The sequence below is a fragment of the Chroicocephalus ridibundus genome, chromosome 13 (assembly GCF_963924245.1).
Source record: "Chroicocephalus ridibundus chromosome 13, bChrRid1.1, whole genome shotgun sequence".
Lineage (NCBI taxonomy): Eukaryota > Metazoa > Chordata > Aves > Charadriiformes > Laridae > Chroicocephalus > Chroicocephalus ridibundus.
The window spans coordinates 14,981,419-15,009,121 of record NC_086296.1 but is presented as its reverse complement, the minus strand read 5'-3'; the positions used below and the strand labels follow the sequence as shown (position 1 = coordinate 15,009,121).

General features: G+C 60.1%; 1 protein-coding gene and 1 non-coding gene across 4 annotated transcripts; both read left to right on the top strand.

Annotated features, from left to right (window-relative positions):
• Positions 1-344: 344 nt before the first annotated feature.
• On the top strand, positions 345-27,575 carry AP1B1 (adaptor related protein complex 1 subunit beta 1). 3 transcript variants are annotated; one of them, XM_063351113.1, is made up of 24 exons: positions 345-411; positions 6,109-6,222; positions 7,638-7,700; positions 8,805-8,910; positions 10,982-11,117; positions 11,887-12,132; positions 12,976-13,166; positions 13,736-13,957; positions 15,344-15,464; positions 15,694-15,789; positions 16,829-16,944; positions 17,758-17,923; positions 18,849-18,947; positions 19,346-19,605; positions 20,018-20,219; positions 21,127-21,147; positions 21,493-21,522; positions 21,641-21,790; positions 22,306-22,451; positions 23,031-23,160; positions 23,723-23,807; positions 24,330-24,416; positions 25,121-25,275; positions 26,560-27,575. In XM_063351113.1, exons 3-24 carry the CDS (start codon positions 7,664-7,666, stop codon positions 26,632-26,634), a joined length of 2,877 nt encoding a protein of 958 aa, XP_063207183.1. In that variant the 5' UTR covers positions 345-411; positions 6,109-6,222; positions 7,638-7,663; the 3' UTR covers positions 26,635-27,575. The 3 variants fall into 3 exon arrangements, with proteins under 3 accessions (XP_063207183.1, XP_063207184.1, XP_063207185.1); XM_063351114.1 differs by lacking the exon at positions 21,493-21,522; XM_063351115.1 differs by lacking the exons at positions 21,127-21,147; positions 21,493-21,522.
• LOC134523126 (small nucleolar RNA SNORD125) lies at positions 22,576-22,680 on the top strand. The gene has a single exon (XR_010073227.1). It is a non-coding gene; the product is annotated as a small nucleolar RNA SNORD125 (small nucleolar RNA).
• Positions 27,576-27,703: the final 128 nt, after the last annotated feature.

Genomic DNA, 27,703 nt, shown 5'->3' with positions numbered 1-27,703 from the left:
CCGCACCGGCCGTGGGAGGGGGGGCACCGGGGGAGCCCAGCCCCGCCCCGCCCACCCGCATGCACCGCCCGCCCGGCCAATCAGCACTCGTGGCCCCCTCGGCCAATCAGCAGGTGCGGGGAGCCTGGCCAATCAGCACCCACGGGCGGCCTGGCCAGTCCGTGCACGTCGGCCAGTGCCCGCCCACAGCCCCGCCCCTCCGTCCCTCTTAGCCCCGCCCCTCACGCCGAAGTCCCGCCCCCACGCCTAAACCACGCCCTAATCGCCGACCTAGATAGTAGCCACGCCCTATCAGCAACGTAGCTACGCCCTAAACCCCGCCCACTCTCACCCTAGCCCCGCCCCGGAAGCGCTCCTCCGCTCGGCGCTCACTTCCGCTGGGCCGGTGGCAGCGGGCGGCGGCAGCAGCAGGTACGGGCCGGGCCGGGGGCGGTGGGGCCGGGGCCGAGCTGGGCCCAGCCGGGGTCGACGGCTGCTCCAGACCGCCCCGCTGCACGGCTCTCCCCGGCGGCGGGGGCTGCTGCTGGGCTCCGTGCGCACCCCGGGCCGGGTCCCCCCCCCCGCCGCGCTGCCGGGCCCTCCCTGCCCGTGCCAGGGCCGTGTCCCGCCCCGCCGCGGGCCCAGCCCGGGTGTGCGCCGGGGCTGCGCCTCTCCCCGGGCCCTCCCGTAGTTCCGTGTCCCAGCCCTGCCCTCCGGGTCCGCACACGGGGTCAGCCCCGGGGCCTGCGCCCCTCCGCCGGCTCTGCGCCCCCGCAGCGCCCGGGGCATCGGCGCCTCGCCACTGCCGGGCAGAACCCGCTGGGACCGCGGGTTTCCCCGGCTGGGGCGGCTCCTCGGGGCTGGGGTGGCTTTGGGGACAGTCGATGCCCGCGTCTTAGGGCCCCCCCGCGGGACCTGGCCGCCGTGCGGGCGGCGCCGTGGGTCAGGGCATGTCAAGGCAGTGTGCGGGTCAAGGGGAAGAGGTCGGTACTGGGCTCTACTGAGACATGGGATCGACTGGGACCTGGGCACACATTGGATGGGGAGGCAGCCGGTCTGATACCCCGTGCTCGCTGCCTCCTCCAGTGAGGTTTTAGGGGGAAAACCCTCAAACTTGATAAAAAAGAATGTGTGAGCGGCTTCTGCCAAAAGGAGATGTGTTACAGGATCATGGAATAGCTTGGGTTGACGGGTATTACGGTGTTTTCCTTCCTCTATGCAGGTGTTTTATGTCATACAGAGTTTGCTAGAGTAGGAACTTGTTGGGAATACCATCCCCGTTAGCAGTGGGGACCCACAAGGGGTTTTCCCGTCTGCTCTCACTTGGGGCATGGGATATTAAAGAGGTGCCTGGTATAAGCACGTGGTTCAACCTGGTTTTCTGCCCCCAAACCTGGCCATGGGCAGCTTCCCCACGCGGCTCAGGCTGCTGGACTAAACAGACCTGACTCTTTGGGATCCCGAGGGACTTTCCAGAGGTGTTGGTCCTTACTCGGATCAAGCCAGGCTGGGAACTCCGTGGCAGGATGTGGCTAGCCTCAGAGCCCTTCAGAGCCCGGAGAACATCCCCTCTGCTGCGGGAAGCTGTCGGTGGGGCTGACGCCATGGGACAAAGCTCGTCTGTGTGTCCTGACACTTCCAGAACAAGGTCCTTGGCGTCTCTGAGGGCGCTCAGCTGGTGTTTTGGAAGGGATTATCACCCATCGAGGTGATCCCTGGGCTTGTGCTGCTTAAAGTCCCGCCCGGTGCTCTCCGGAGCATGATGCTTTGGGCTCCGCGGTGCTGGGATCCCTGTGTGCTGCTTTGCCTGGCAGTGTGCGATGCAGCAGGCACCTCAGGACTGTCCTTTGTCTGCTCATGGGTTTTATTCCCCAGTTACTGCTCGATGGGATGTATCGGTTGCAACTCATTTGATCAGCGTATGGCCCTTCTGCCATCTGGGTTAATTAAGGGCCAGATGCCGGCGCTTCGGGGCTTCCGATGGCTCCAGCAGTGGCTTGGCAAACGAACTGATCTGCCACGATTTCGGGCAGCTAACACCTCAGTAGGTTTGGCGGAGCTTTCACCCCTTAGTTATTAAACTGGGCTACCTTAATCAGTTTGTTGATGGGAAATGGACCCACTTGGAAGGTGTGTGGGTCACTCAGTAGCAGGTTTGCGAGAGGACGTGCTGGTTGCAGCCCGCTGCCTTCCCAGAGCGTCATCTGTGCTCGGCGCTGCTGTTAATCGGTGGCTTTTATTTTAGAAGGTGCAGGATAATTTGTGGCACTCGCTGGCTTTGTGGAGGACACCGAGGGGGGGGTATATTTACAGCTTTGGTGGGAGCCGCAGGGTCTTGCCTGCCCTCAGGGTTCGGTGTCATGGTGCAGGGTGCCTGTGGCAGTGCAGGGGGGTGGTTTTGTGGCCAGGCACAGCCTGGCTGGCGGATGAGACGGTCCTGGTCCCTTCGGGGTGGTGTGAAGGTGTGAGCCGAGCTCAGGACACAACAGCAGGCGCGTTGCTGCGTGCCGCAGGGCTGAGCGTGAGCTAAGACTGTCTCACGTTAGGCCAGTCCTTAGGAAAAATATCTACCTAGGGAGCGTGTGTGGGGCTGGTGTGAGCCGTGGGGGCTTTGTGCTGGCTGTGGGGAGAGGCGTGGGGCAGAGGCAGGGACGGGCACGGGGATGGGAGCTGTGCCCGTGGCTACACACCGTCTGCAGGACGGGGTACCCCACGTAACTTCACTGCTGTGAATGAGGAGGAAAAAAATAATTGGGTTCAGCAGCTCTTTAGCCGCTGGCTCTCGTATCCTCAGCCGCTTGCTCTCGTTTTCCACGCTTTGGTTTTTTATCTTCCCCCAGTGGTGTCTGTGCCTGATCCGGGGGGGGGGTTTATTTGCGGAGGCCGGGGACATGCAGCGCTGCTTAGGGGTGGGGGCTGTCACCGCCTCGTGCCTGCCTGGCTTTTTGTGTTGGCTTGAAGTTGGTTCCTATCAACGGGGAATAGTTGTGTGAAGCCCCCACAGCTTCAGTTACCCATCTCAATATTCAGGAGTTTTTTCAGTCTGCCTTAAGTTTCTTTAATTTTGCCGACTTACTGGGTTTTCCTGATCCACCTCCTGCCCTCAAGCACTTTATTTGCGGCTGAGGGAAGCTGCCTTGCTTGCTCATGGGAATTTTCTTTCCCTGCTAACCTTCAGCTGACCCTCTGGTTTCTAGATGAGCTGTTTCCTAGAAGCTTGTCCTTTGAGTTCCTGCTCCTCTTTGCCTCTCCCTCTGCTTTAGGGGCCAACGTACACCCCCCTGCGCTCAGGGGATGCGTGTTTGCGTGGGGCTGGAGCGGATGCATCTCCCTGCATTCGCTTCCTTCCTTCCCTCATCAGACCCTCCTGAAGACGCACGTCAGGCTGGGCAGATAAAAAATTACTTTCAGCCCGTAAACTCCTGTTCTGGGCTGCCACCGAGTCTAGAAAGATCAGTGGAGCTGCAGCGAGCCCTCTCGCTGTAATAACCCAGGGATCCGGGGTGTCTCGGGCATGGTTTAAGTGCTGCTGTGGTGCTTTGATGGCTCATTCCTCTGGCAGAGCAGTGGCAGCAGCATCCCTTCCCAGCATCCCTGCATCCCTTCCCAGGCAATGGGGTCTATTGCTCAAAGCTGAGAAACTTCCGTCAGCAGCATCTCAGCCTTCGAGGATGGAGGAATTGGCCTAAAACAGGGTGGTAAAAGTACCTGGGGGACACCAACAAATTTTCTTCCTCCACTCTCCAGAGTGGCACCAGCTTATTTGGCCTTGATGATGTCCCTGGGAACCCACTGGCAGTGCCCACCTCAGTGGGAAGCACCGTGTCACATTTGTTGCTGTGTCTCAGGTTTGGGAGCACCTTATTCACCTGGAACGTCTGAATTCGGGAGCCTGCCGGGAGGAAGGGGACGGCTGAGCTCTGCCGTCTTCCCGACTCAAGGGCCTGAGACGGAGGAGGGGGCTTGCACCATGCTCTGCCCGTAGGGGCGCATCACCCGGCGGCTCTGAAATGCAGGTCCTGGGAGGAACACGCTGTCCTGCCTTTAGCTGTGTGAGCTCGGCTGCAGGAACTTCTCCTTCATCCTCAACGTGCTTTGTGAGCAGCAGAAAATCGGATGCTCCAGGCCACGGTGCTTCTTCCAGCTGAGCCACCGGCTCCTTCGTGCTCTGTCGCAGGAGCAAAATAACCTCGTTAAAGCTGCGTCCCACAAGGAAGGTGTCTGTAGCAGCACCTGGCAGGACCCTTCTGCTGCGCGCGGCATGAATGGGGATGATGTTTTTCACCCCGGTGCAGGTGGAGGGGGAGCGTGGGAGGTGAAGCGGCGTGGCCACTGTCACGCCGGGGCTGTCAGGAGAGCAGCATTGCTCTGGGTCTTCTCTAGCTCTTGAACTTAATCATCCTGGATGAATAAGATCAGAGATAAAACGCTTTGGAGAGCCCCTTTTGTCCATGGCAGGGCTGAGCGGCGCTGAGCTCCCCACATCTCCGCGTCTCTGAGCCTGGTCGGCGTAGCCTGTGAGGTGGGAGGTACAGGAGGGACGGCTGATGGCGCGTGTTCTGGTTTCACCGTCAGTAGGGGCTTCAGAGGGGAGGTCTCCCACGGCCCCTCGGCTGCGGGGACCACCCGAGAGATGCGTGGGAGCCCTCGCACCCTGGGACGGCAGGTCCAGGCTCCCAAGGAAGGTGCGGGTTTGTGCCGCTGCGAAGCCTTGTCCTCAAAACGGACCCCAGGAACCTGAACTAGGTGTGGGTGAGCTCTGGGTGCTCCCCTCCAACACCCAGATGCCTTTTTGCTACCGCGTCCTTACAAACGCTTTAAACCCCTTGAATCCAGTTTGCGAGACCAGCTTACAATAAATTTGGCAAGAAGATGGGGTAAAATTCGAGCCGCCACAAGGTCAGGGGCTTTTTGTCTTCCTCGTTTTGTTGCTGCAAGTCTCGCGTCCTGCTTTGTCCAAGTGCTGGCGCTGCTCCGCTCAGCTCCTTGCTGGGACATCAGCGAGTGCTGGGACATTTTTCCCAGCCTGCAAAGGAGTTTGGTGGGAATTGCTGGAGCCGGGGGAGGGGGGGGGAGCAAATGCCTGCACTCGTCTCCCGGCTCTGTGCCACGCGGTGAGTATTCACTGCCATCTCCCTGCCTGCGGATGAGCTCCCACCGCCCGGTTTTGCTCGCTGGGTGGAGGGTGTTTAGCAAGGGCAGGGTATTTGCAACTCATTGTAATGACTCTAAATGATCAGGTCTATTCAAAAGACGTGATGAAAGCTGTTGGCTCTGGATCTGACACCCCCCGCACCACCCCCCGTGCCAGAAATCTGCCTTATTTACTGTCAGGCTCCAGCTCGGGAGAGGGGGCCCTGCCCCATCCGTCCCTTTGCCCAGTTCAAGCTGGACAAAGCCGTGCGTAGAAGGAGATGGGGTAACGCAAGAGCCGCCCTGCGGTCCCCGCGCCGTTTCCTTTGCCTTCCTTAAAACCGGGGCCGGGCAGCAGCGTTGGACCCCAGCCCAAGGGCTGAGCTCAGGGGAATTCACCTTCAGCAGGGCTGGTCGCATCCCCGGGCTGCCAGCCAGCCCTGCCTCCTCGCCCTTGGTTAGCCTGGGGACACACACACACACACGCGCGTGTGGCGCAGGGTGCTGAGCACCCAGATTTGGAGCTTTGCTGGCCTCGCGTCACCCTGCTCGAGGCGCTGGGTGGCTTCGAGTCTGGTCCCGCCGCTGGGGAGGTTGAGGTGTTGGTGCGGGGAGCGAGGGTTGCGCCTCAATTCTCCAGCTCGGGTTGGAGGAGGAGTCCGGTTTGCTCGTTCTGCAAAAAAAGCAGTTTGCTTTTTGGAGGCTGCTGTGGGCTCTGCAGGGCTTAAAGGAGCCGGGGAGATGGGTGGCCCTCTCCGTCTCTGAAATCAGTTGGGTTTTTAGACGGCTAAAACAAGCGCTGCGGTGCCCGGGGGGGCTCTGGGAAGCTGCAGGAAAGCAGCGGGCGTGATTCATGTCTCCGAGGCGGCTGCAGAAATTCCCTGGTAGGCTTCAAGTTTGCTTTCCAGGCACTTCTGCAGAGCCGGGGCTGACTGGGAGCCAGGTCGGTGAAATCGGAGGGACTGCAGTAAATCCTCCTTCCTCCCTCTCTCGCAGGACGGGATCCGCAGTCAGGCGCAGAGAGCTGCTGCGGCGCAGCCTGGGAGGTCCTGCTGTTCGCTGGAGAGCCATCGACCTAGGGGGGAAAAAAAGGCTCCGAATAAATCCCAGGTAACCTGAAGCAGGGAGAGGAGCGTGGTGTCTGACACGAGGCAGCCCCGGAGGCGGTTTGCTCCCCCTCGGCAGGGCTGGGGTAGCACGCTGCCGGACTCGGCCCCCTCTGTAACAGCGTCGGGGCCGCCCCGCCAACACCCAGAGCAAGCCCCGAACTGAAGCAAACTCTTTTTTTTTTTTTTTCCCTCTTACTGCCCGCCAAGCTGGCTCCGGCTGCGTGCTCTGCCCGGCGGGCTCAGCCCCCAGATTTTATCCAGATTTTCTTTTTTATCCCTGTTGGAGATCCCTATCCAGCTTGGACAGGGAACAGAGGACACAGTTTCTCTGGCCGCATTGCCGGGGATTGCTGCATTTGGCTTTCGAGACGCTCATTTACATTTTAAAACCATTTGCAAGCTCTTTTTTTTTTTTTTCCCTCCCCCCCCCAACCCCGCCACTTGGCTTCTCTTTCCGTGCTCCTGCCCCTCCAAAACGGCAAGGCCACTGCAGGGTTTCAAGGACGATTCTCTGGCTTCTTTGCTGTTGAAGGAAAGATGGGTGAAACAGCCGTAAAAAGACAAATCCCCGCTGACCTTGAAGACGGGCTGTCTGCTGCCTGCACATCGGGCGTCCCCAGCCTGCCAAGCTGTAAATCTGCCCTAAACTGCCTGAATTGTATAACGTAGCCCCAAGTGCTGGGCGGGAACCTCATACCCAGGCGAATTTAAAGCCAGGCTGCTGGAGCGGGGATGGTTTCTGGGAGAGGCTCCTTTTGATGCTTGGTTGGGCGCTGGCAGCCTCGTACCAACCACCCCCCCCCCCCCAAAACATCCCCCCCCCAAAAAAAACATTGCATCCCTCTGGCGTCAGCCTGAGCCTCAGGGTTTTGCTCGCTTCCTCTTCGCACCCCAGAGCTGTTCCCTGCCTAGGTGCGAGGGAGGGCTGGGGGGTGAATTTTCCCTAGAAAAGCGTTTTTTCGGCTGAGGGGATGCGAACCCGGGGGAGGTCGCCGAGCCCTTGTAGCGGGGACAAGAGCTGCCCAGCTCCCTGTGGGATGGGGCAAGCAAAGTGGCTGCTGCTGGTGGGAGAAGCAAGTCGGGGCTGGAGCCTGGGCAGGGGTGAACGCTGGTGTTTTCAGTGACTGCTTCCCTCCTCCTCCTCCTCCTCCTCCACATCCTCGTTAGTGAACCAGCTGATTCCCCGCTCAGCGGCGGAGCCCGTGGTGTGCCAGCGTGGCTGCGAGGCGCTCGCCCTCCCCTGAGGAACGGGCTCCTCCAGCAGCACGGGAGCCGAGGGCTTTTCCGGGTGCTTCATCTCCTTGTGACGCTTCCCATGAAATCCCAAGCTCTTTCCCTCCTCTGGCTTTTCCTTCCCGGAGCTCTCCGTAGCAAGGAAATTATCAACCCTCAACCTCTCGCATCTTTCTCCCCCAGGGACGTGCTGCTAGCTGGAGACCACCATGACGGACTCGAAGTACTTCACCACCACGAAGAAAGGTAAGGGAGAGGGACGGGGACGTTCACACAATTTTTCCGGCTCTTTTATAAGCCGGGCAGGGAGGGGGTTGTCCCTGCAGCGGGAAGCTGTTGGAGGTGCCAGCTCTCATGGGAATGCCCTGAGCCCACACGGGATGCTGCGCCTGACACCCTGCCTCCTCCCTCTGACGCAGCTGGGGTGGCTCCTGGGCTGCCGTGGGGTCAGAGCACCTTGTCACCGGCCCCCTGAACCCAGACAAGGCTGGTGGCAGCTGGGTTATCGGCTTTAGCAGCTCAGGCGCGGCTGCGAGACATGGCCCCCCCACCCTGAGCTCCCCTGGGCTGGGACAGAAGCGCTCGGTGTGTTCGACTTAAGCTCTTTCCAGACCAAGGAATTAATACAGAGGAAAGCCGTGTGGCATCTTCCTTTTCAATCTGCTTGCCCAGAAGTGAATGAAGAGCTCCGGGAGGGGGGAGCCGATGCCCTCGGGCTGGGTCCAGAGCTGACTGGTTGCCCCCAGCAAGGCGCTGGGCTGGGGGATTGCTGCCACGTGCAGAGCGGGATTTGGGAGCCACCATCCCTTGTATGGACTTGAGGAGGAGTTCCCAAAATCCGTCTGCGTTGGTTGCCACGGGTGTCTGCCGTCATCCGGGCTGTGGTGGGCTCTGCAGGTAGGAGAGGGCCCCCCAACAGCCATGTGTGGGGCTGAAGCTTCACTGTGTGCTGCGATAACCGCCCCACAGCCAAAAATACCCACTGAATAAACCTCACGTCCTGTGCTTGAGGGTGTGGGGTGCTCGTGCTCATGGCTCCTGCAGCGTCTCCCATCCCTAAAGCCCTCCGGGACTCTCGTGGGCCTGGGGAAGCTGCAGGGATGCGCCAGCACGCTCGTCTCCATTTCTGTGGATGAGAGCTGAGTCCCCGGAGTGGCCCTCGATGAGATATTTGGGAAGTTAAATCCCCTTTTTCCAGCTCCTGGCACCCTAGAGCACCCGGGGTGGCAAAGGCGCCCTGGCACGCAGTGGGTGGGAGCGGGGTTCACCCTCCCCGGGGAGCAGCACCCAGCGGAGGGGTGGGTGCCCCATCCTCTCACCCCTGAGCTCCCTGTTTTCCCCTTCCTCCAGGGGAGATATTTGAGCTGAAAGCCGAACTCAACAGCGACAAGAAGGAGAAGAAGAAGGAGGCCGTGAAGAAGGTGATAGCCTCCATGACTGTCGGCAAAGACGTCAGGTGTGTGGCGGTGCTGGGCTGGGGGTGCCCAGACGGATTGTGGGCTCCCATTTGCCCCCGTTGCCTCTGAGGGGTTTTCGCGGTGGTTTTCATCTCGGGCAAGGACCCAGCGAGCTCCCGGCCGCAGCTCTACCTCCTGCTACGGCAGGAAAATGTTTGTGTAAGCTTGCCCGTCTGGCAGGCGGGGGCTTGCCTGGCTTTGGTAGTAATCTGGTTGAAAGAGGATTGGTCTGGCTGGCAGATAAGTTTGTTGGGATTATTGCCGCTTCCTTCAGGTGTTACTAAAAACAAGCAGAAACCCTCTCTGAGCCTTTATGGCAGAGGGTCGGTGTCTCTGCCTCCGTGTCGATAAGCCTTTTGCAGCCACTCCAGTCCAAAAGGTCGGGCGGCTGCTTTTCCCTCGTCTCCTTTTTCTGTCTGGCCGAGGAGCATGTGGCCCCGCTGCCCCCTCATCCCTGCGCCGTCCTGTCCCTGCACACCCTTGGCAACGCCAGCGCTTTGCTTGTAATGGTGCGTGTGAGAGCAGACGGAGGAAAGCCGCGGTCTGAGCTCTGTATTTGGAAAACTGGTGTGTCCCCAGCTCCCAGAGCCACTCCCAGCTCTGTCTTGGGGCCACCGTGGAGAAGATGACACTGGAACGTGGCAGGGACTCGCCTGAGGCTGGTCAGCACTCGGCAGAAGCTACATCGATTGGAAAGGAAATATCGGCTGTGGCAGCCCATTTTTTTGGGGTTTTTTTTTTTTTTTTTGGGTGTCTGCGCATTTTCGGCTGCAAGAAAGCACTTTAAGTTCGCCCCTCCCTGGGAGGCACCAGGAAAGCCTGGTTTAGCCTGGGGTGAGAGCAGCTGAGGTTGGGTGACAGCGGGAGCTCCGCGAGAGAACTAGCAAAGCGCCTGTCCCCTGGGTTTGGGGCGGCGGGGGGGCCCTGGGTCTGATCCTGTAAGCGATGGCTGGGTGTGTGGTGGCAGAGAAGCTTCCAGCAGCCAAGGGACATCTGTCGGGGTGGGATAACTCCTGCGTTAGCCCTCTGATCTTGATTGCTGGTGGTTTAGTAGTCTAATTGGGCTGTCTGTCTCATTAATAGTCTAATTGGGCTGTCTTTATCCTCCGTGGTCTCTAGCATTCCGCAGCTCTAGGGCATTTGGGAAGGGGGACCCCCCAGCTCCATGCAGGTAGCTCCGCTCCGTCCTAGCAGAGCATCGCTCCGCGGCGGGGCTCGTCTGGGGGAGCAGGGCTGCTCCTTAAACCCAGCCCTGGCTGTTCGCTTCTCTAACGTGACGTCTCTAGCGTAGGACGTGGGGCGAGCGCTCAGCAGTTTGCAGCAGGACAGGCTTAACGTCCGCAAAAGCAGGGGATGGTTTTGGTAGGGCTGTGCATGAGGGGTCGTGCAGAAGGTGAGGGAGAAATGGCTCATAGAATGGTTTGGGTTGGAAGGGACCTTAAAGACCATCCAATGCCACCCCATGCCCTGCGCAGGGACACCTCCCACCAGCCCAGGTTGCTCCAAGCCCCGTCCAACCTGGCCTTGAACCCCTCCAGGGATGGGGCAGCCACAGCTTCTCTGGGCAACCTGGGCCAGGGGCTCACCGCCCTCACGGCAAAGAATTTCTCCCTAATATCTCACTAAATCTCCCTTCTTTCAGTTTTAAACCTCACATCCTATCGTCTCCCATGTCCTCTCGGTGGCACTGGAGGCTTTCACACCGTCCTGTGACAGCTGGGCGATGTTGCACCTTCTCCTGGGGCAGTGGACACGCACTGGAGCTGGGATGCAGCAGAGCCACGTGGGAGAGCTCGGTTTCTGTCCGTTAGGGGCCATTTTGAGCTGCTCTTGATAGAGATCCATAAAGAAAAACCCACTGGGGATGGGTAATTTAGCCGCATCTGTTGCAGAGTGGGCTCAGGTCCTGGGAGAACCTGGAGTCTTGTGGCTTCAGGAGTGGGTTGAGCCATGGGAAGGGGATGGCCATACTCTTGGGGGGTGGGGGGGTCCCATAGGCAGCAGCGTCTCCTTCCCCCGGCTCGGCAGCGTGGCCGTGTCCTGCCTTCACAGCGGTGCTTTGTCTTTCAGCGCTCTCTTCCCGGACGTGGTGAACTGCATGCAGACAGACAACCTGGAGCTGAAGAAGCTGGTCTACCTCTACCTGATGAACTACGCCAAGAGCCAGCCGGACATGGCCATCATGGCAGTCAACACCTTCGTGAAGGTGAGAGGAGAGGGCTGCGTGCCCGAGAGCCGCGCACCTCAGTGCATCCCCGCTTTCATGCGAAGCCACCGAAGAAGGGAGCTCGGGCAGGTTTCCAAAGCCTCTCCCTTCAGGAAGAGGGGCTCCCCTAGCTCTAGATAACTGAGCAAAGTTGTCCAGAAGAAGGAAAAAAAAAACAAAAACCCAAACATTTTCTTGGCAGCCGTACTGTGCCACTTGCTCCGGCAGTGGCAGCTTCGGTTGTGGGCAGCTCTCGTGATCGAACGACCGTCATGTGAGCTTACGCGCTGAAGTCTCTGCAAGCCCTCGTGATCTTCCAGTTGGAGTTGGGAACTGAAGAGCATGTTTGTTGGGAGCCAAGATGTTGCCAAATCACTTTGTGAAAAGGCTCGGTGGGCATTAGGGGGAGTTTTAGCTTTTTAGGAAGAAAAAAACCAAACAACCCCACACAGCAAACGTGACAGATGCGTTTCCCAGGTCAGGTGGCCCTTTTGCAGGGTGGCAGCTGCCTTCAGATACTTGGTGTGAGTGACAAGACGTCAGATTTTCCTGGAGGTGTGTTTGGAGTGATGGTGTGAAAACTCTGTGGGTGCCAGATTGCAGAGCAAGAAATCAAAGCTCTCTCTTGGGCGACTTGTTCTTGAGAGCCGAGTGTTAAAACCTCTAGACTTCAGGTACCCAAATGAGAACGGGGGTCCCATCACACTGATGTCTCTGATTCAAGGAGAAGAGGCCCCAGAAATGTGACCTCCCCCTCTCGTCCCTGCAGGACTGTGAGGACCCGAACCCTCTGATCCGGGCTCTGGCTGTGCGGACCATGGGCTGCATCCGCGTGGACAAGATAACGGAGTATCTCTGTGAGCCCCTGCGGAAGTGCCTGAAGGACGAGGACCCTTACGTGCGCAAGACAGCAGCCGTCTGCGTGGCGAAGCTCCACGACATCAACGCCCAGCTGGTGGAGGACCAGGGCTTTCTGGACACCCTTAAGGACCTCATCTCGGACTCCAACCCCATGGTGATTGTTATATTTTGCCTTCTCCATCCTCTCTTCTCTTCCTCCGAATGGCAGTAAATGCACTCCCTCCGTCTTCACACGCTGACTCCTTTCCTCCCATGCCTCCCTTCACTCTCTTTTTTTTTTTTTTTGGTGCTTAATGGACCATTGCTGGGGACAGCTGTTTCTGAGGCTTGCAGGCTGTGTTCTTTGTCGTGTAACCCTGTCTCCTGGGTGGAAGGTTTCTCCAGTTCCTTGGCAATGTGTTATTAGTCTCTTCCCAGCGTGGAGGAGGCTGCCCCGGCTAGCTTGGAGCAGGGGATGGTAGCAGAGGGGAGCTGGTGCTTGGCTCTGGTACCACGTATCTGGTGCCTTTTGCCTCTGGTGAGCGTTTCTTAGCAGCTGGGCTTTGGCCAGCGTTAATCTCTCTGCTTTTCACCAATTGTAAGAAACCTTAAAGCCTGCTTGCCCCAGGGTTTCTCTTCCCCCAGCCTTCGCTGCTCTTCAGAGCTTGCCACAGGTGTAGCGGTGAGTCCAGGAGCTGCCACAGAAAGCGCTGGGGCTCCTCAGAGCTGCTCTGAGAAGGGGAGCGAGGATCCTCTGTGCCGGGCATGGGGCCAAGGATGACTCCCACTGAACATGTGCGAAGTGTTGGAGATGTGGCGTGGGTGGTGGGACCGTGCTGGCGGTGATTGCTCATCTCCTGAGGATCAGCTGGCGGGGAGGAGCAGCTGGTGCCCAGATGTCACTGGGATGCGCGATGCCGATACTGAGGATGCAGCTCATCCGCTTGCACCAGCTTTTCCCCCAGGCTGCTGGAGCACGTTTGGTGTCACCTAACGCATGTCCTGTCCCCTCTGGCAGGTAGTGGCCAATGCAGTAGCGGCTCTCTCGGAAATAGCGGAGTCTCACCCAAGCAGTAACCTCCTGGACCTCAACCCCCAGTCCATCAACAAGCTGCTCACGGCCTTGAACGAGTGCACCGAGTGGGGCCAGATCTTCATCCTGGACTGCCTGGCAAACTACATGCCCAAGGATGATCGGGAAGCCCAGAGGTGAGGGAGGCTCTGGGTGCTGCTGGGGCAGCGATGGCTTCAGGCCACCACGGACCGACCAGAGCAGGGCTGGGGAGGGGGACAGGTGGGACACTCTTCTCCAAATATCTTCATCCTCCTGACCCTTGGCATCCCACTGCGGGAGGTGGGACAGCGGGTATCTGCCAGTTGCCGTGCCTTGGGCATCTGCTTGCCACCGCGCCTTGGGCACAGCCATCAGGGTGGTTCCGTAGTGAGCCATGTCCCCTCGCTGGCACAGGGATTGTGCTTCTTGAACCGCTTCAAAATGCCGCCTTACCGTACAGCAGGGGAGGACAGGCGCTAGGGAGCTCGGAAAGGTGGTCACTGCAATAGGGTTTTGTAAAGACTGGGAAATAACCATCATCGGGGCATTTAAAAACCAGTCCGGCATCTCTTGGGAAGGTCTTAAGTGCTGCTCAGCCGTCCTGCTGCAAACTCTGCCAGTGCCTTGTTCTGCGTTGGTACTGGCAGCAACGTTTAGGCAAGAAGATGGACTGTGATCATTTTCTTTCCCTTCTCCTTCCCCCCTCGTCCCCCAACACCTCCAGCATTTGCGAGCGGGTGACACCCCGGCTGTCGCACGCCAACTCGGCGGTGGTGCTCTCGGCGGTGAAGGTGCTGATGAAGTTCATGGAGATGCTGTCGAAGGACCTGGATTATTACGGCACGCTGCTGAAGAAGCTGGCCCCGCCGCTGGTCACCCTGCTCTCCGCAGAGCCTGAGCTGCAGTACGTGGCTCTCCGCAACATCAACCTCATCGTGCAGAAGAGGTGGGTGCTCCGGCACGGCGGGAGGGACAGCCTGGCTTGAGCTTTCCCTCTTCTCTACGGGCGCTGCTTCCCAATGCTTCAAACCCTCTGACTGCGGCGGTGTCGGGGCTTTGCTGACACAACCTGTCGTACGGATTTTTTTTCTTCTCTAATATTTAAAATCCAAGGGCTGAGCGCGGCGAGTCAGGTGAGGCAATGGGCAGGGAGCTAAGCTGGGATCTCCAGGAGGAGTTTAATTTATTGGGTTTTTTGGGGGAGCAAAGGATGGAAAGGCAAAAAGCCGAGACTTTGGTTTAATTATTAAATGCCTAGTGAGGAATTTTTGTGAGATCAGCTTGTTTCTCTGTAGTTGTCCTCTTTGAATAAGTGCTGAGAGTCCTTTTGTCCCTTTGCTGATGTACAATTGCTGGCAGACAGGGGGTATCCGAGGCCCCACACGTGTGCCCTGGGCAGAACTGGCCAGCTGGAGAGCCGTGCTCCGCAGTGACAGCCACGCTCAGATGATTTGTCGTCCCACCAGTTCTCCCCATGGTTATCTATTAAAAATAGCAGCAACTTCTGGGAGAAGTGGAAAGCAATTAATGTCCCTGGGAGCGGGAACGTGGAAGGCAGGTTGGCTCCTTGTAGCTGTGGCCTGTCCCTTCCCCAGTTTAGAGGGAGGATGATCTGGTGAGAAAGGTCCAGCCCAGCCCTGTGCTCTGGGATTGCATCCCTGCTCCCCCCGAGACGTCCCTTCCGACCTTGGCAAGACAAACGTCCCCTGTTGTCTTGCGTCTGGTCTTTGTTTGCAGCAAGGTTGTGCCCTGTCCCCTGCGTGCCAGCGAAGGGGAGCCAAGGGACAGAGTCCTGGGGGGATAATTGTGACATCCTGGATTTCTTGACATTGAACAGGCTCCCAAAAACCTCCTGCTTTTGGCTAAGCAGCCTCATCCTCCTGGCCCAGAGCTGCTTGCTCTCCAGCTCCGTCTTTCCCCGGCTTATGTCCTTGGTGTCCTCAAGCCCTCACCAACCCGGCTCTGTCCCCGGCCAGGGACTGATGATTCATGCTTGTAGCTGGCTAATGGAATAATGAATTTTCATGGATTCAGGGCATTAGCTGGCTGCGGGGTCAGGCGAATGAATCCCCATCTGTCTCCTGACTGGCGTGCAGCTTTCTGGGGAGGACGACTCCCTTCCTACAGTGCTTTGCCTGCTGGTCAGAGCCTGGAGGTGGGAGCAGGGCTCAGATCTTGCTTCTGCCACGAGAGAAATCATCTGATAGCAGTACCGGGTGTCCAGAAAGCTCTGGAGAAAACCATTGTTTTGGAAGATTTTTGATATCTCTCTTTGTGGTCGAAGAGAAGGAGCATGTGTCTCCCTTAATCACTGCCTCTCGTTGTCCTCCAGGCCCGAGATCCTGAAGCACGAGATGAAGGTGTTCTTTGTGAAGTACAACGACCCCATCTATGTCAAACTGGAGAAGCTGGACATCATGATCCGCCTGGCTTCCCAGGCCAACATCGCTCAGGTCAGGCTCTGCCCGACCATGCTGCTGGGCTGGTTGGGCACCAAGGCGGGTGTGCAGCGGGCTCCAGCCCCACAGGCAGGGCATTTGCCCAAGAAATCGTAGACCCAGCTTAGCGGGATGCTGATGGGAGCAGCTGTACCACCCGGTCTGCTTCTGCTGGGTCACTAGCCAGCTTTTCTGGTGGCTTTTTCTTGCTGCCAGGCTCTCACTGTCATGTCCCCTCCGGCAGGTGCTGGCAGAGCTGAAGGAATACGCCACGGAGGTGGACGTGGACTTTGTAAGGAAGGCGGTTCGAGCCATCGGACGCTGTGCCATCAAGGTGGAGGTGAGGGCTGGGTCACTTCGGGCCTGATGGCAGCTGTGGCTGGGCAAGGCATGGCTCTCCAGCTCGTGTTGGATGAGCTGGAGGTCATCCCACCCCAGGAGCTGACACTGCCCCAATGAGCTAGAGCCTTTGTGGGCCTGGGGATGAGCCGCAGTTGTTCCGTGGGGGATGTACGGGGTGTAAGGAGGGTATTTCACCCCCTTTCCCTTTGCCGTTGGAGGTGTTTTGGGATCCCTGCCTGCCCCGTGCTCCACTGCAGACCCAGCTGCCTGATGTGTTAATGCAGAGGATGATCCAAGTGGCCTGTTCGGGGACCGGAGGGGAGGACGGAGGGAGCTAATCCCTTACTGAGGGAGGCTTTGCTTCCCCTCATGAGTAATTTGAAGAAGGGGATTATTCAAAACCTCGCTGTGGCTCTGCGTGGCTCAGGTACAGGCAGGCTCGCAGGCAAGGTCGTGTACCTTTGAGCCAGCTGCCGCTGCGCCGGGTTTACCGCAGAGCGTCCTCCATCACATGAGACAAACCGCGAGCCGGGCAGGAGGAGCTGCGCTGGAGCTGGCTCAGGCTTTGCTTCCCACCGGGAGCTGAGCCGGCCCGGCTCTGCCGTTAGAGCGATCCCTACGCAGAGAAGCTAGCCTCTCCCGGGGGGAATTTTTTGCCGTGACGTTAGCTGTTTTTTCCCTATTAACTCTGAGCCGCGTGGCTGTGCAGCTCCAAATTAAAGGTGCAAGACGCTGCTGCCCTGGCAATCCAAGGTCTGGGCTCGCTGCTGCGCTCCGGCACCCGATGGTCCGAAACGCATCCCGTGGGAGCAGGGAGCAAGCGGTGTGGGGGGAGAGGAGGCTCTGGGAGAGCGCAGGGGGGGTGACGAGCAGCCAGACCTGGATGGGAAGGGGAAACCACACTTGTGTCCCCCCAGTTCTGGCCCGGGTTGGGTTTGGGGAATAAGGCAGCAAGGAGGGGGTGTGGGAATGGCAGCAGAGGCTTTGGGATGGGGACGCGAGAACGTCGCTACTGACTGACTGACTCCCTCCGACAGCAATCGGCCGAGCGCTGTGTCAGCACCCTGCTGGACCTCATCCAGACCAAAGTCAACTACGTGGTGCAGGAGGCCATTGTGGTCATCAAGGACATCTTCCGCAAGTACCCCAACAAGTACGTGGTGGCTGCCCGCGAGCCTCGGGGCATCGGGTGGATGCTCCCCGTCGTAGATGGGTCCTTTCTACCCCTCCGTGCATGGGCGGGGGGGCTACAAAGACCCAGGCGTGGACAAGGGACGGGTGGCTAGTCCCTCCTGGTGGGACGGTTGGTGGTGAAGCCACCTGGAGCCTCCCTGCAGTGAAGGTGGCTTTGGGTTTTTTTCCTGTTGGGGTTGAGACCACTGGTCAGTGCTGCCCCAGGAGTTAAGGTGGGGGCAGGAAAGCCGTCCCCAGGCCCACAGTGGCAGTCCCAGGTCCAGACACTCAAAGAGACAGGAGCTGACAGAGACTTTGAGGTCCCTCACCTCAGCATAAAGCATCTCCAGCTCTGAATTCAGCGCTCCTGATGCTGGAGCGAGGGCAGCAGGAGGAGGGGAGTGTTCCAGCTGAGCCAGGATGAATAGGCAACTGCGTGATCAGGAAGTCATAGTGGTAATATATAGTAACGAGCTGAATTAATAACGAACAGGAGCTCTGCACGAATAGCCAGTGACTCAGGGCTGCTGCAGAGAGGAGGGAGACCAGATGAGTGGAGCTGAGAAGTTACTGGCGAGCAGGGAATGTGGTCTAGGACCGGAGAGGGATCGGCGTGGGCAGTGTCATGCCATGCCACAGCCCTGGGGAGAGGGGACAGCCCCCAGAAGGTGGCAGGGGGCTCTTGGCGATGTCCTGGATCTGCTGAGGGTGAATGGGCCACGGTTTGGAGCTAGAGTGGAGCTGGGACTGGGGCTTCTCGCTTTCGGTGAATGCGTGTCCTCTCCTCGGGAAGGTACGAGAGCGTGATCGCCACCCTCTGCGAGAACCTCGATTCCCTGGATGAGCCCGAGGCCCGGGCTGCCATGATCTGGATCGTGGGAGAGTACGCCGAGCGGATCGACAACGCTGACGAGCTGCTGGAGAGCTTCCTGGAGGGATTCCACGATGAGAGCACCCAGGTGGAGTGTCCCACCCCTGGGGGGGGCAGCCCCCCATGCGATGGAGGGGTCTGTCTGCCAGCAGGGCCAGCTGGTTGAGGGGTGACGCTGTGACAAAGCTCACGCTAACCAGAGTGTAACGAAGCAATTTGCTCTAGCAGGGTCGTGAAGGTGTTTTCCTTGCAGGCGCTTGGGGCGGCGGTGTCCCACAGCGGCTTTGGGTGACAATGTGGCCCATAAAATGCCACCGTGGTGGTGTCCCGAGCACCTTCCCTCCTTAACAGTTGGGAGGGACCACCTGGTCGCCTGGTCATTCCTCTGTGCCAGGACAGGATCAGCCCTTTGGAGCTGGAAACCAGAGTCAGACAAGCTGAAACGAGCAGAGGGAGGTGCCTGCCCCTTGTGCCAGGGCAGCTGAGGCCGGTGGTTTTGCCTGTGTTAATTCTGGGGGGTTTCCATCTAGGGAAACTTCCTACAACCCTCCGTGCAAAACACGGTGAAACTAAGTCACGGGGAACAAGGGCAAGTCTCTATAAACACAAAATAGCGAAGCCAGCAATCCTGGATGCCCCGTCTCGGGTTTAAAGGGACTGTTGGAGGTCAATCGCTGCTGTTTATGCTCACAAAAGTCAGGGGATGCTCTGGCCTTCGCCCTTGTGGGACCCTGTAACCCAGTCCCGAGATCTTGCCCAGTAACCTCGGTGTCAGCCATGGCTCTGATGGGCAGAGAGAGCGGTAATCAGCTTGAAACGGGCTGCAGACCTGCCCGGGAGCCATGCAGGGTGCCCTGCCACTTGTCACCACCGCTTAAGCGATCCCTGTGGGATCGGTCCCTTGAAAGACAGGTTGGGCTTATGTCCCAGCAGCACGTAGGAGGAAAATTCATGGATTCCTGCACAGAAATGGTGTGATCTGTCTCTCCCTACCCCTGTTTGTCTGCCTGCAGGTTCAGCTGCAGCTGCTGACGGCCATCGTGAAGCTGTTTCTGAAGAAGCCCACGGAGACGCAGGAGCTGGTGCAGCAGGTGCTGAGCCTGGCCACGCAGGTGGGTAACGGCTCCCGCGCCAGGGAAGAGCTTCCCAGGGGCTTCGCCATCCCCCCACGAGGCAGCGGGAATGGTTTGGGAATGCAGCGCCCATCACAGGAGGCAAATAATTGGAGCTTAATTCTGGACGAGCTGATAGTTAGCCCCGGAGAGTGAGGACACCGTCTCCTGTAGCACGGGAGGCATCTTGTGCTGTTTCCCTGCCAAGGCTGGTGTAGCAAAGTGGTGTGGCCTCTACAGCAGAGGCGTGACGTAAATAGCTTTAACTGTTATCCCCGTGATCCCTCTACTATTACAGCAAGACTTAGATGGGGCCGAGATGCTCTCAGTTGCTCTGTAGTACTGGCAGTTTCCCCTTGCCCGACGGCTTTGGCGCTAACCCCCCGTGCTTCCCGAAGGACTCCGACAACCCCGACCTGCGGGACCGCGGCTACATCTACTGGCGTCTGCTCTCCACCGACCCCGTGGCCGCCAAGGAGGTGGTGCTGGCGGAGAAGCCCCTCATCTCCGAGGAGACGGATCTGATCGAGCCGACGCTCCTGGACGAGCTGATCTGCTACATCGGGACGCTGGCCTCCGTCTATCACAAACCTCCCAGCGCCTTCGTGGAGGGGAGCAGAGGGGTCGTGCACAAGAGCTTGCCCCCGCGAACGGGCTCGTGAGTATCTCCCCTTTCCCCACGGTGACCCCCCACCCCACACAGGGACTTCCAGGGCTGAATCCGTGCGATGGGCAGGTTGGATGCTGGGGCTGCCGTGGCCCTGCACGGTGCCGGGTGGAGCTGGCTGTGTCCGCTGTGCTCTGAGCTGAGGCCCCCGCTTCCCGAGCGGAGGAATCCATACGAGCAGGGCTGTATGGATTCAATGCTGCCCTTGCAAGGCTGAAGGGAGCGATCTCAGACCTAAGTGGAAGGTGATCCCGATGAGTTTTGGGAGCTGTGCTGGGATGGGGTGTCTGTGAACGCTTGCTGCAAAGCCCAGCTGGGCGAACCTGTGCCTCCAGCGAGACCTGTCGGCTCAGCCAGAGCTCCCCCCTGGGATCTCACGTCTTTCCCTTGCTGTTCCCTTCAGGAGCGAGAGCGCCGAGAGCCCCGACACAGCCCCCTCGGGGGTTCAGGCGGCGGAGCAGCCGGCCGTCATCCCAACTCAGGGCGACCTGCTAGGCGACCTGCTGAACCTGGACCTGGGTCCCCCGGTGAGCGGGCCTCCCATCGCCACCTCCTCCGTGCAGATGGGTGCCGTGGACCTCCTCGGAGGCGGCTTGGACAGCCTGGTACGTCGCAGCTCCACGTGCTCCTTCCCCGAAGCCTGGCTTCCCTGGGTTTGATGCTGGCTCCTCTCTGGAGCTCCTGGGGATGGGACAGGCTTGTCTGCCCGGGGACACCTGGGCTGGTCCACCTGCAGCTGGTGAAGACAGAGGGGGACTGCACCCTAATTTGTCTTGTCATCATTGGGTTGCTGGAGCGGGGCAGTTAGTGCTCCCGAGTGCCTTTTCTCTGGGTACATGAGGTCTGTGGAGACGCTCCCGCCGTGCTGCAGGGGTGACTGCTCTTCCTGGCTCCCCCTCTGAACCCCACAGCTGCGTGAAACGGGGACGTGCCCCAAGCTGCTGTGGGGCTGGGCTGAGACACACCAGCTCCCGGCCCGTGGGGTGCTTTAATGGGTGTCTCCTGTGCCGGGAGATCTGGAGGTGACACCTTCTCCTCCTGGGAATGCAAACCGGGAAGCAGTTTGGCTGCAAGGGGGAGGAGGGATGGAAACCTCCCTGGCTGGGACCGCCTGCCCCACAGGTGCTGGTGATGGTCCGGGCTCCCCAAAAGAAAAGTTTGGAGTTTTTTCCGCTACTCATAAAATCCGGCAGATATTCCCTGAGGGGAAGCAGCGCCGCTGTCTCATTGCCTGCTGGTCTGTAATCCAAGCGCCGTCCTGGCTCCTTGCTGGGCGTGCAGGGTTTGGTAACGGGCTGGCAATGAGCGTGGGGATGAGAGACCTCGGTCACGCTCTGTCCCCTGGCTCCAGGACAGCCACGGACAGACGGATGGGTCGGCAGCGCGGCAGGACTAACCTCTCTTCCCTCCTCCCCTTCTCTTGTCTCTCTCTTTTTTTGTCTCTTTTTCTCTCCTGGCTTGTCTCTGCATGTGGCTGGCTCTTCTCTCCGCCTTGCCTGCTTCTGCTTGGAGATGGGGGACGAGTCGGAAGGGGTATGGATCAGCCCTTTTCTTAGCCCTCTAGTCCATGCGTAGCCCCAGCGCCTGTGCCCACCCCCAGCTGCCCCTGCTTCCCCCACGCGGCCTGAGCCTTCCTGTTCGGTGCCCCAGCAACACCTCGCTTCCCTCTGGGAACGGCCAGCCCACCAAACAGCTCTGGGACCGCTGGAGCATCCCTGCCAACTCTGGGCTCTCACTAGCCCACACTGATGCTTTTAGAGTGCCCTTGATGGTGCCTTTTGGGGGACCCCTGTGCCCTCGATGGTGCCTTTTGGGGGACCCGTGTGCCCTGGGCACGCTGGCCCCTGCCCCTGCTGATGCCCCTTTCTTCTCTTGCAGCTGCGAAGCGATGTGGGAGGCAGCCCTGCTGTGAGTGTGCCCTCACATCTCTACCCCTCTCTCACCCTCTGCATCCTCCTCTTCCTCCTCCTCCTCCTCTCCCCCCTGCCACGGTGCCCCCCGTAACCCGTTCCCTTGTCTCCCGCAGATGGGTGGCGGCGGCGGCAGCTTCACGCCAGCGCCCAGCACCGCGATGCCTGCGAACCTGGGGGCACCCCTCGGCAGCGGCCTGGGAGACCTCTTCGACCTCACCGGCGGGGTGGGCACCCTGTCGGGATCCTACGTGGCACCCAAAACGGTGAGTGGGATAGCCGAGCCCCAGCCACCGGCTGCTGGCAAAAGCTCGGGGCTGTGGCATTAAGGGGGGCAGAGCCCCCGCCCTGTGCCTGCTCCACGCTGCAGGGTCTCCTCGGGGGGAGGTGGGAGACACGCTGCCTCTTCTTAGCGTGGTTGCAAGATGGGTGGGGGGTGGTGGCCTGCAGACAGAGAGGACGTTACAGTGCTTGCTCGGGTGCAGGGATGCGGGGAAGAGTGCCGTGTTCCCCTGGGTGGCACGGAGCCCCACGCAGAGGGGAGAGTAGGGATCTGGCAGCTCACGGCCCTGCTTTTGGGGCTGTGCTGTTTCCCGGTGCATGGGGTGAGGTTTGGAGGACTCGGCAGCAGCGTCCCGCAGCCCTGGCTGGGGGCCGTGGTGTCAGTAGCCATTAAATGTTTCTGGTTTACAAACGCCCTGCGCAGCTCTGCCAGGCTGGAGAGCACTGAAGGGTTCGCTTTGGGTAAAACCCCAAGGGTTTCTTGTCTCCTTTAACCCAGGTCTGGCTCCCTGCCATGAAGGCCAAGGGGCTGGAGATCTCCGGCACCTTCAGCCGGCAGGTGGGCTCCATCTCCATGGACCTCGTGCTAACCAACAAGGCTCTGCAGGTCATGTCTGACTTTGCCATCCAGTTCAACCGCAACAGGTGAGGTCCCTCCTGGGCTGCGTCAGCAGCGACCGGTGAAGATGCTGCGCGACACCTCCAAGCTCAACCCTGGAGCGGTTGCGTGTGGAAAAGGGTGGGAGGAAGGAGCCATGAGGCTGGAAGGGCTGGGAACAGCCTCACGTGATGACCCTTCTCTCTCTGATGGCTGTGGTGGTGATGATCATCAAACCAAAGCCTCTAAGAAGTTGGCTGAAGAGGCCGTTCCTCTGGGGTCTGACCCCGTTATTTGTTCTCCTGGTGAACTGATGCTCCCTTTTCCCTCAAAGGGACGCGACAAGGCATGGCCCTGAGGGAATGGTGCAGGAACAATAGAAACGGGTGTGTAGCAGGAAGGGTTGAGATTTTGGGGCTACCTATTGTTGCCCCAGGGTGGGCAGGGCAGGAGCCAGCCTGGTCCTGGACTGTGCGGGGGCGGACAGGTGAGTTGGGGGGTTCCTGGGGTCAGGGTGGAGGAAGGCAGGGAGTCCCGATGTTGGCCCACAGCGGGTGGGCAGTGCCTTCTGCCATCATCTGCTGCCCCCCACCCTGACCCCCTGCCCTTCTCGGGTGTCCCCCCAGCTTCGGCCTAGCCCCGGCAGCTCCTCTGCAGGTCCACGCGCCTCTCGCCCCCAACCAGTCCGTGGAGATCTCCCTTCCGCTCAACACCGTCGGCTCCGTCATGAAGATGGACCCCCTGAACAACCTCCAGGTGGGGAACGCCCCAGGGGTCTCCCCCCATCCTGGGGAGCTGGGGATGGGGCAGGGTCTTCCCCAGGGGCAGTGTGCTCTCTCGGGAGGCAGCTGGAGGGGGACAGCAGGAACCGGGAGAGAAGAAACGCTCGGCTCATCGTCTCCTCTGCTGTCAGAGCTCAGTCTGGCTCTGATTTGACAGCCAGCTCCAGGCAGACTGCTTCCTCCATGGAGGAAGATTCTCGCTGACAGCAGCAGAGCTGAGCCTTGGCTGAGCATCTGCTCACGGTGTCCCAGCACCGGGGGAGACGCTGGAGCGTGTAGTTCCTGGGAGAGAAGGCTGGGGGGGTGCAGGCATGGCGGCTCCCCCGTTTCCCCTATACATTGGGGACAGGAGCACGCTGGCACGGATGCTGGCCTCTCCACCTCCCTTCTGGCAGCTGCTAGGCTCTTGCCTGTGATGGTTGATGGATGACACCTGGCTTAAGAGGGATGGGATGGGATGGGATGCTTGCTTTGGGAACCACTCGCCTGCTGTAGGTCGGAAGAGGTGTTGACGTCCCCGTGTCCTTCCGTCCCAGGTCGCGGTGAAGAACAACATCGACGTCTTCTACTTCAGCACCCTGTACCCGCTGCACATCCTCTTCGTGGAGGACGGGAAGATGGGTGAGTTGGAGCGCTGGTGGCTGGGGCTCCTGCAAGGTGCGCTTCTGCCACCGGTCTGTAGGTGCCATCCCAGCCCCTCAAATCCTCCCAGCCACGTTGCCAGCCCTGGGGATGGAGCAGGGAGCCGTGAGGAACCAGATACACCTGGGAGTTGCAGATGGGGACACTGCCATTCCAGCGTGACCCCACTGTGGCCACCTGAGATGGCCTGAGCCACCTTCTCTAACTCCTCACCCTGGCAGAGCTTCACTCCCTGCTTATTTTGCCTTCTCTGGCACTCACCACCCTCTTCCCCGAGGCAGCGTAGCTTGCTATCCCCCCCCACAAAGTGGGCAGCTTTCCCGCAGCTGGGTGAGCCTGGTCTTGGGAAGCTGCTGGAGGGGATGGCAGTGCAGCAGGGTGAGATGGTGAGATCCCTTCAGTCACCGGCGACGTGGCAGCGTGGCCTCTGCGTTGTACCACCTTTGGGGAACGGCCGCTCTTGTATCTTCATCACTGCGTTGGTTTTGTTCCTCGCTGCAGAGCGGCAGATGTTCCTGGCCACTTGGAAGGACATTCCCAACGAGAACGAAGCCCAGTTCCAGATCAAAGACTGTTCTCTCAACGCAGGTGCGTACAAACCCTTCAGAAGGACCCAGCTCAGCTTGTAGCTGGCCGCTGGTGACCAGCTCATCCCAGTTATCCCAGCCCAGGCTGTGGGGAGACAGGAGCTCCTTCTCCCTGTGTCCACCCCGTATCTCCAGGAGGAAGCTGCTGCTTTGCTAGTTGTAGAAACTTGGCAGCCTCTTGCTCTGCCTCGTGGGGATGTCCCTACCTTGGGGACACTTGCTGTGCCCACCCTGGCATCTGTCTCAGTGGAGAGAAGCTGAACCGGATCATGGAGCCCTGACAGTGCCCGGGCCAGCCCACGGGCAGGGCAGCGGTCCTGTGCTCGCAGGCAGGAGCTGGGGCCAGGCTCCCTGATTCCCCCCTCGCTCCCCCAGCTCCTTCTCCAGGAGATCTGGTGCCAAGTGGGATGTGCAAACCCTGGCTTGGGGACAGCCAAGTCCTTTCAGTCCCGCTGGCAGCAGCGAGCTGACCTTTGTGGAGCGAAGCGGGGCAGCTCCGCTTGTGAATCGAGCTCTGGGCTGTTGCCTGCCCTCCCCGGGAGCCCGGTTGAATAGAGCCCTTCTCCTGGCTGCGTGGGGACGGCGGGTTTTGGATGTGCTGCATCCCGGGGAGGAGGAGAACCGGGCAGGAGCAGGTCCAAAGGGATGTTCAGCCCGGTCCCCTGCACCGAGCCGCCCCCACCGCAGCTCCCTCCTCCCACGCAGATGCCGTTAGCAGCAAACTCCAAGGCAGCAACATCTTCACCATCGCCAAGAGGAACGTGGAGGGCCAAGACATGCTCTACCAGTCCCTGAAGCTCACCAATGGCATCTGGGTGCTGGCAGAGCTTAGGATCCAGCCCAGCAATCCCAGTTTCACGGTACGCCCCTTCCCCTGCCTGCCTGCGAAACGGCCCCGAGCCGCGGCTGCTGCCCACCCTGCTGCCCACCCTGCCTTCCCCGCTCTCTGCTTGGAGCTTGGGTTGGGCTTGGATGGTCCTGCAGCACGTCTGCGGGGGCAGGACACCCCCCCCTGGCTCCAGCTCCCTTCCCCGTGCCACTCCCAGTGTCCCTCTCGCACGGGGAGAGCGAGACCGGCAACACTCAGTCCCTGCTGGCTGCCCTCCCAGCACGGCGGGGGGACACCGTGGTGGCAGCTAGAAGAAGCAGAGAGGTCCCAGCCCACCGACGCTTCTCGTGTTTAAACCAAAAAAAAAAACCCTTCCCGGGGCACGCCTGCCTCCGCCTGTGGTGCTGCGAACAGCCTCGGAGCAGAGCTCTGTCCTATCGGGCATCCACCGTCCCGCTTTTCCCCGCCCCGGCCCCTTCCCCAACTTTCCTCGCCCCCTGTTTCCTTCGGGTTGGGACGAGCCTGTGTCACCTTGACTCACCTCTCTGTGTATCTCCGTACCTGCTGCTGCCTGCCCCTCGCCGGCCTGCCCGCTGTTTGCAGGATTTGGAGGTTAGCAGACTGGTTTTTACCCCCGGCTTTGGGCTGTCTCTGGCTGCTGCCTGGTTATTTCTCCCCCGAGTGTTTTTCCTGCTGGCCCCGCATCTCTCTCGCTGCCTCTCGCTCCTGGCAGGGGCTTGTCAGGGGGCTGGCACCGGGAGCGGAGCTTCCTCGGAGCTGAACGTTTCGGAGAGTCAGGGTGTTCCCACCACCCTCCTGGGTTGGTTTGGGATGAGGAGAGCTGCAAATCCTTAATCCCGGAGGATTCCCTGCTCGCCACCCCCGCGGCCGAGCTCTCCCCGCTCGCCTACGGGCTGAGGAGCTGATTGAGTTTGAGAGTCGTCGGATATTTAATCTTGGAGCAAATAACCCAGGGGGGCAGGGAGAGGAAGGTGCCTTTGGGGGGAACCCTTCACCCTCGAGCCGCAGGCGGGGAATGGAACCCCAAGAGCGGAAGCGTGTGCGTGCCTCTGCCTGCCCTCCCTGCCTGCGCTGCATGTGGATGGCTCTGCCCCTCAACCGGGCGGGGGGAGCACCGTGGGGGGGACTCGATGCCTTTTAATATCTTTTATCCAGCTGGCCTAAGGAGGTGAGGCCGCCCCGCGGGGTTGGGGGGGACGCTGCAGCATGTGGGGCTTTGCGCTTTGGGGCTGGTGGCTCACCGGCGTGGGGTGAGGGGCCGTGACCCCCTCTCCTCCTCCTCTCTTCTCCGCAGTTGTCCCTGAAATGCCGAGCGCCGGAGGTGTCCCAGTACGTCTACCAAGCCTACGAAACCATCCTGAAGAACTAAGGTGCTGCTGCAGCCCGTCCTCCTCTTCCTCCTCCTCCTCCTCCTCCTCTCCTCCCGTTCCCGCCCGAGGAAGCAGGGCAGGACCTGTGTGCATGTCTCCTCTCCTTCCTCCCGAGGAACCGGCCCCCGGCCATCTCCCCTCCAGCCCCGAAAACGCAGCTGGTGTTCCCGTTCCCGGCAGGACTGGGGCCAGCGGAGGAGGGCAGGGGGGAGGGCCCGGCCAGTCCCTGCATCCCTGTAGAAACCCGGGTGTGAGCGATGCCGTGTCCTCCTTGCTGATGTTGCCCCACCAAGAGCCCTGGTTCGTCCTCTGGCACCCTCCGACTGCTTTTTCTTCCTGAGCTGCCGCAGGTCGGGGGGGCTGTTCTCCTCCTCCCCCCGCCCCTGCAAAAATCCCCGCTCCCCTTGGGGGTCTCGCGGTTGCCCGTGGTGGGGTCTGGTGAAGGGTTTGGCGCTCCTCAGGTTGGGAATAGCAGCCCAGGGCTTGCTTGGACCCCCCCCCCCCCCCCCCCCCCCCATCCCCTGGGGCTCAGGGCTCGGTGCACCCGGGAGCAGGTGGGAAACGGCTTCAGCTTCTTCCCTCATTTTGTCCCGTGGTTGGGGGGGAGCCGTGGGTGCTCCCCCCCGGGCCCTTTGGAGAGGGTTTCCTCCCGCTGGGAGCCTTTCCTCAAGGTCCCAGAAGGGCTCCGGGATCTTAAATGTGAGGCTGCACTCAAAAGTGCAGTTAAAAAAAAAAAAAAAAAGGGCTTTTCCAGCCCCCCCCACCCCCCGCGGTGGAGCTGGGAGGGCTCCAAGCATCACCTCCCGCCCCCCTCGCCAGCCCCACGGCGCTCTCTTCCCCCTCCCCGCTGTCACCCATGGGTGCCGGAGGGGGTGTGCCACCTTCCCCTGCGGTGACACTACTCCTCTCCCCCAGAAATAAAGCCATGGGTCACCCCTAACTAGAAGAGTTCGGTGCAGGAAATATCTAATATATAAAATATAAATATATTGTACGGGCACTCGTTTGAAGTGGACGTTGAATAAAGGTGACATCTGCCCACTCAGCCCCTCTTGGGGACGGTGCCCC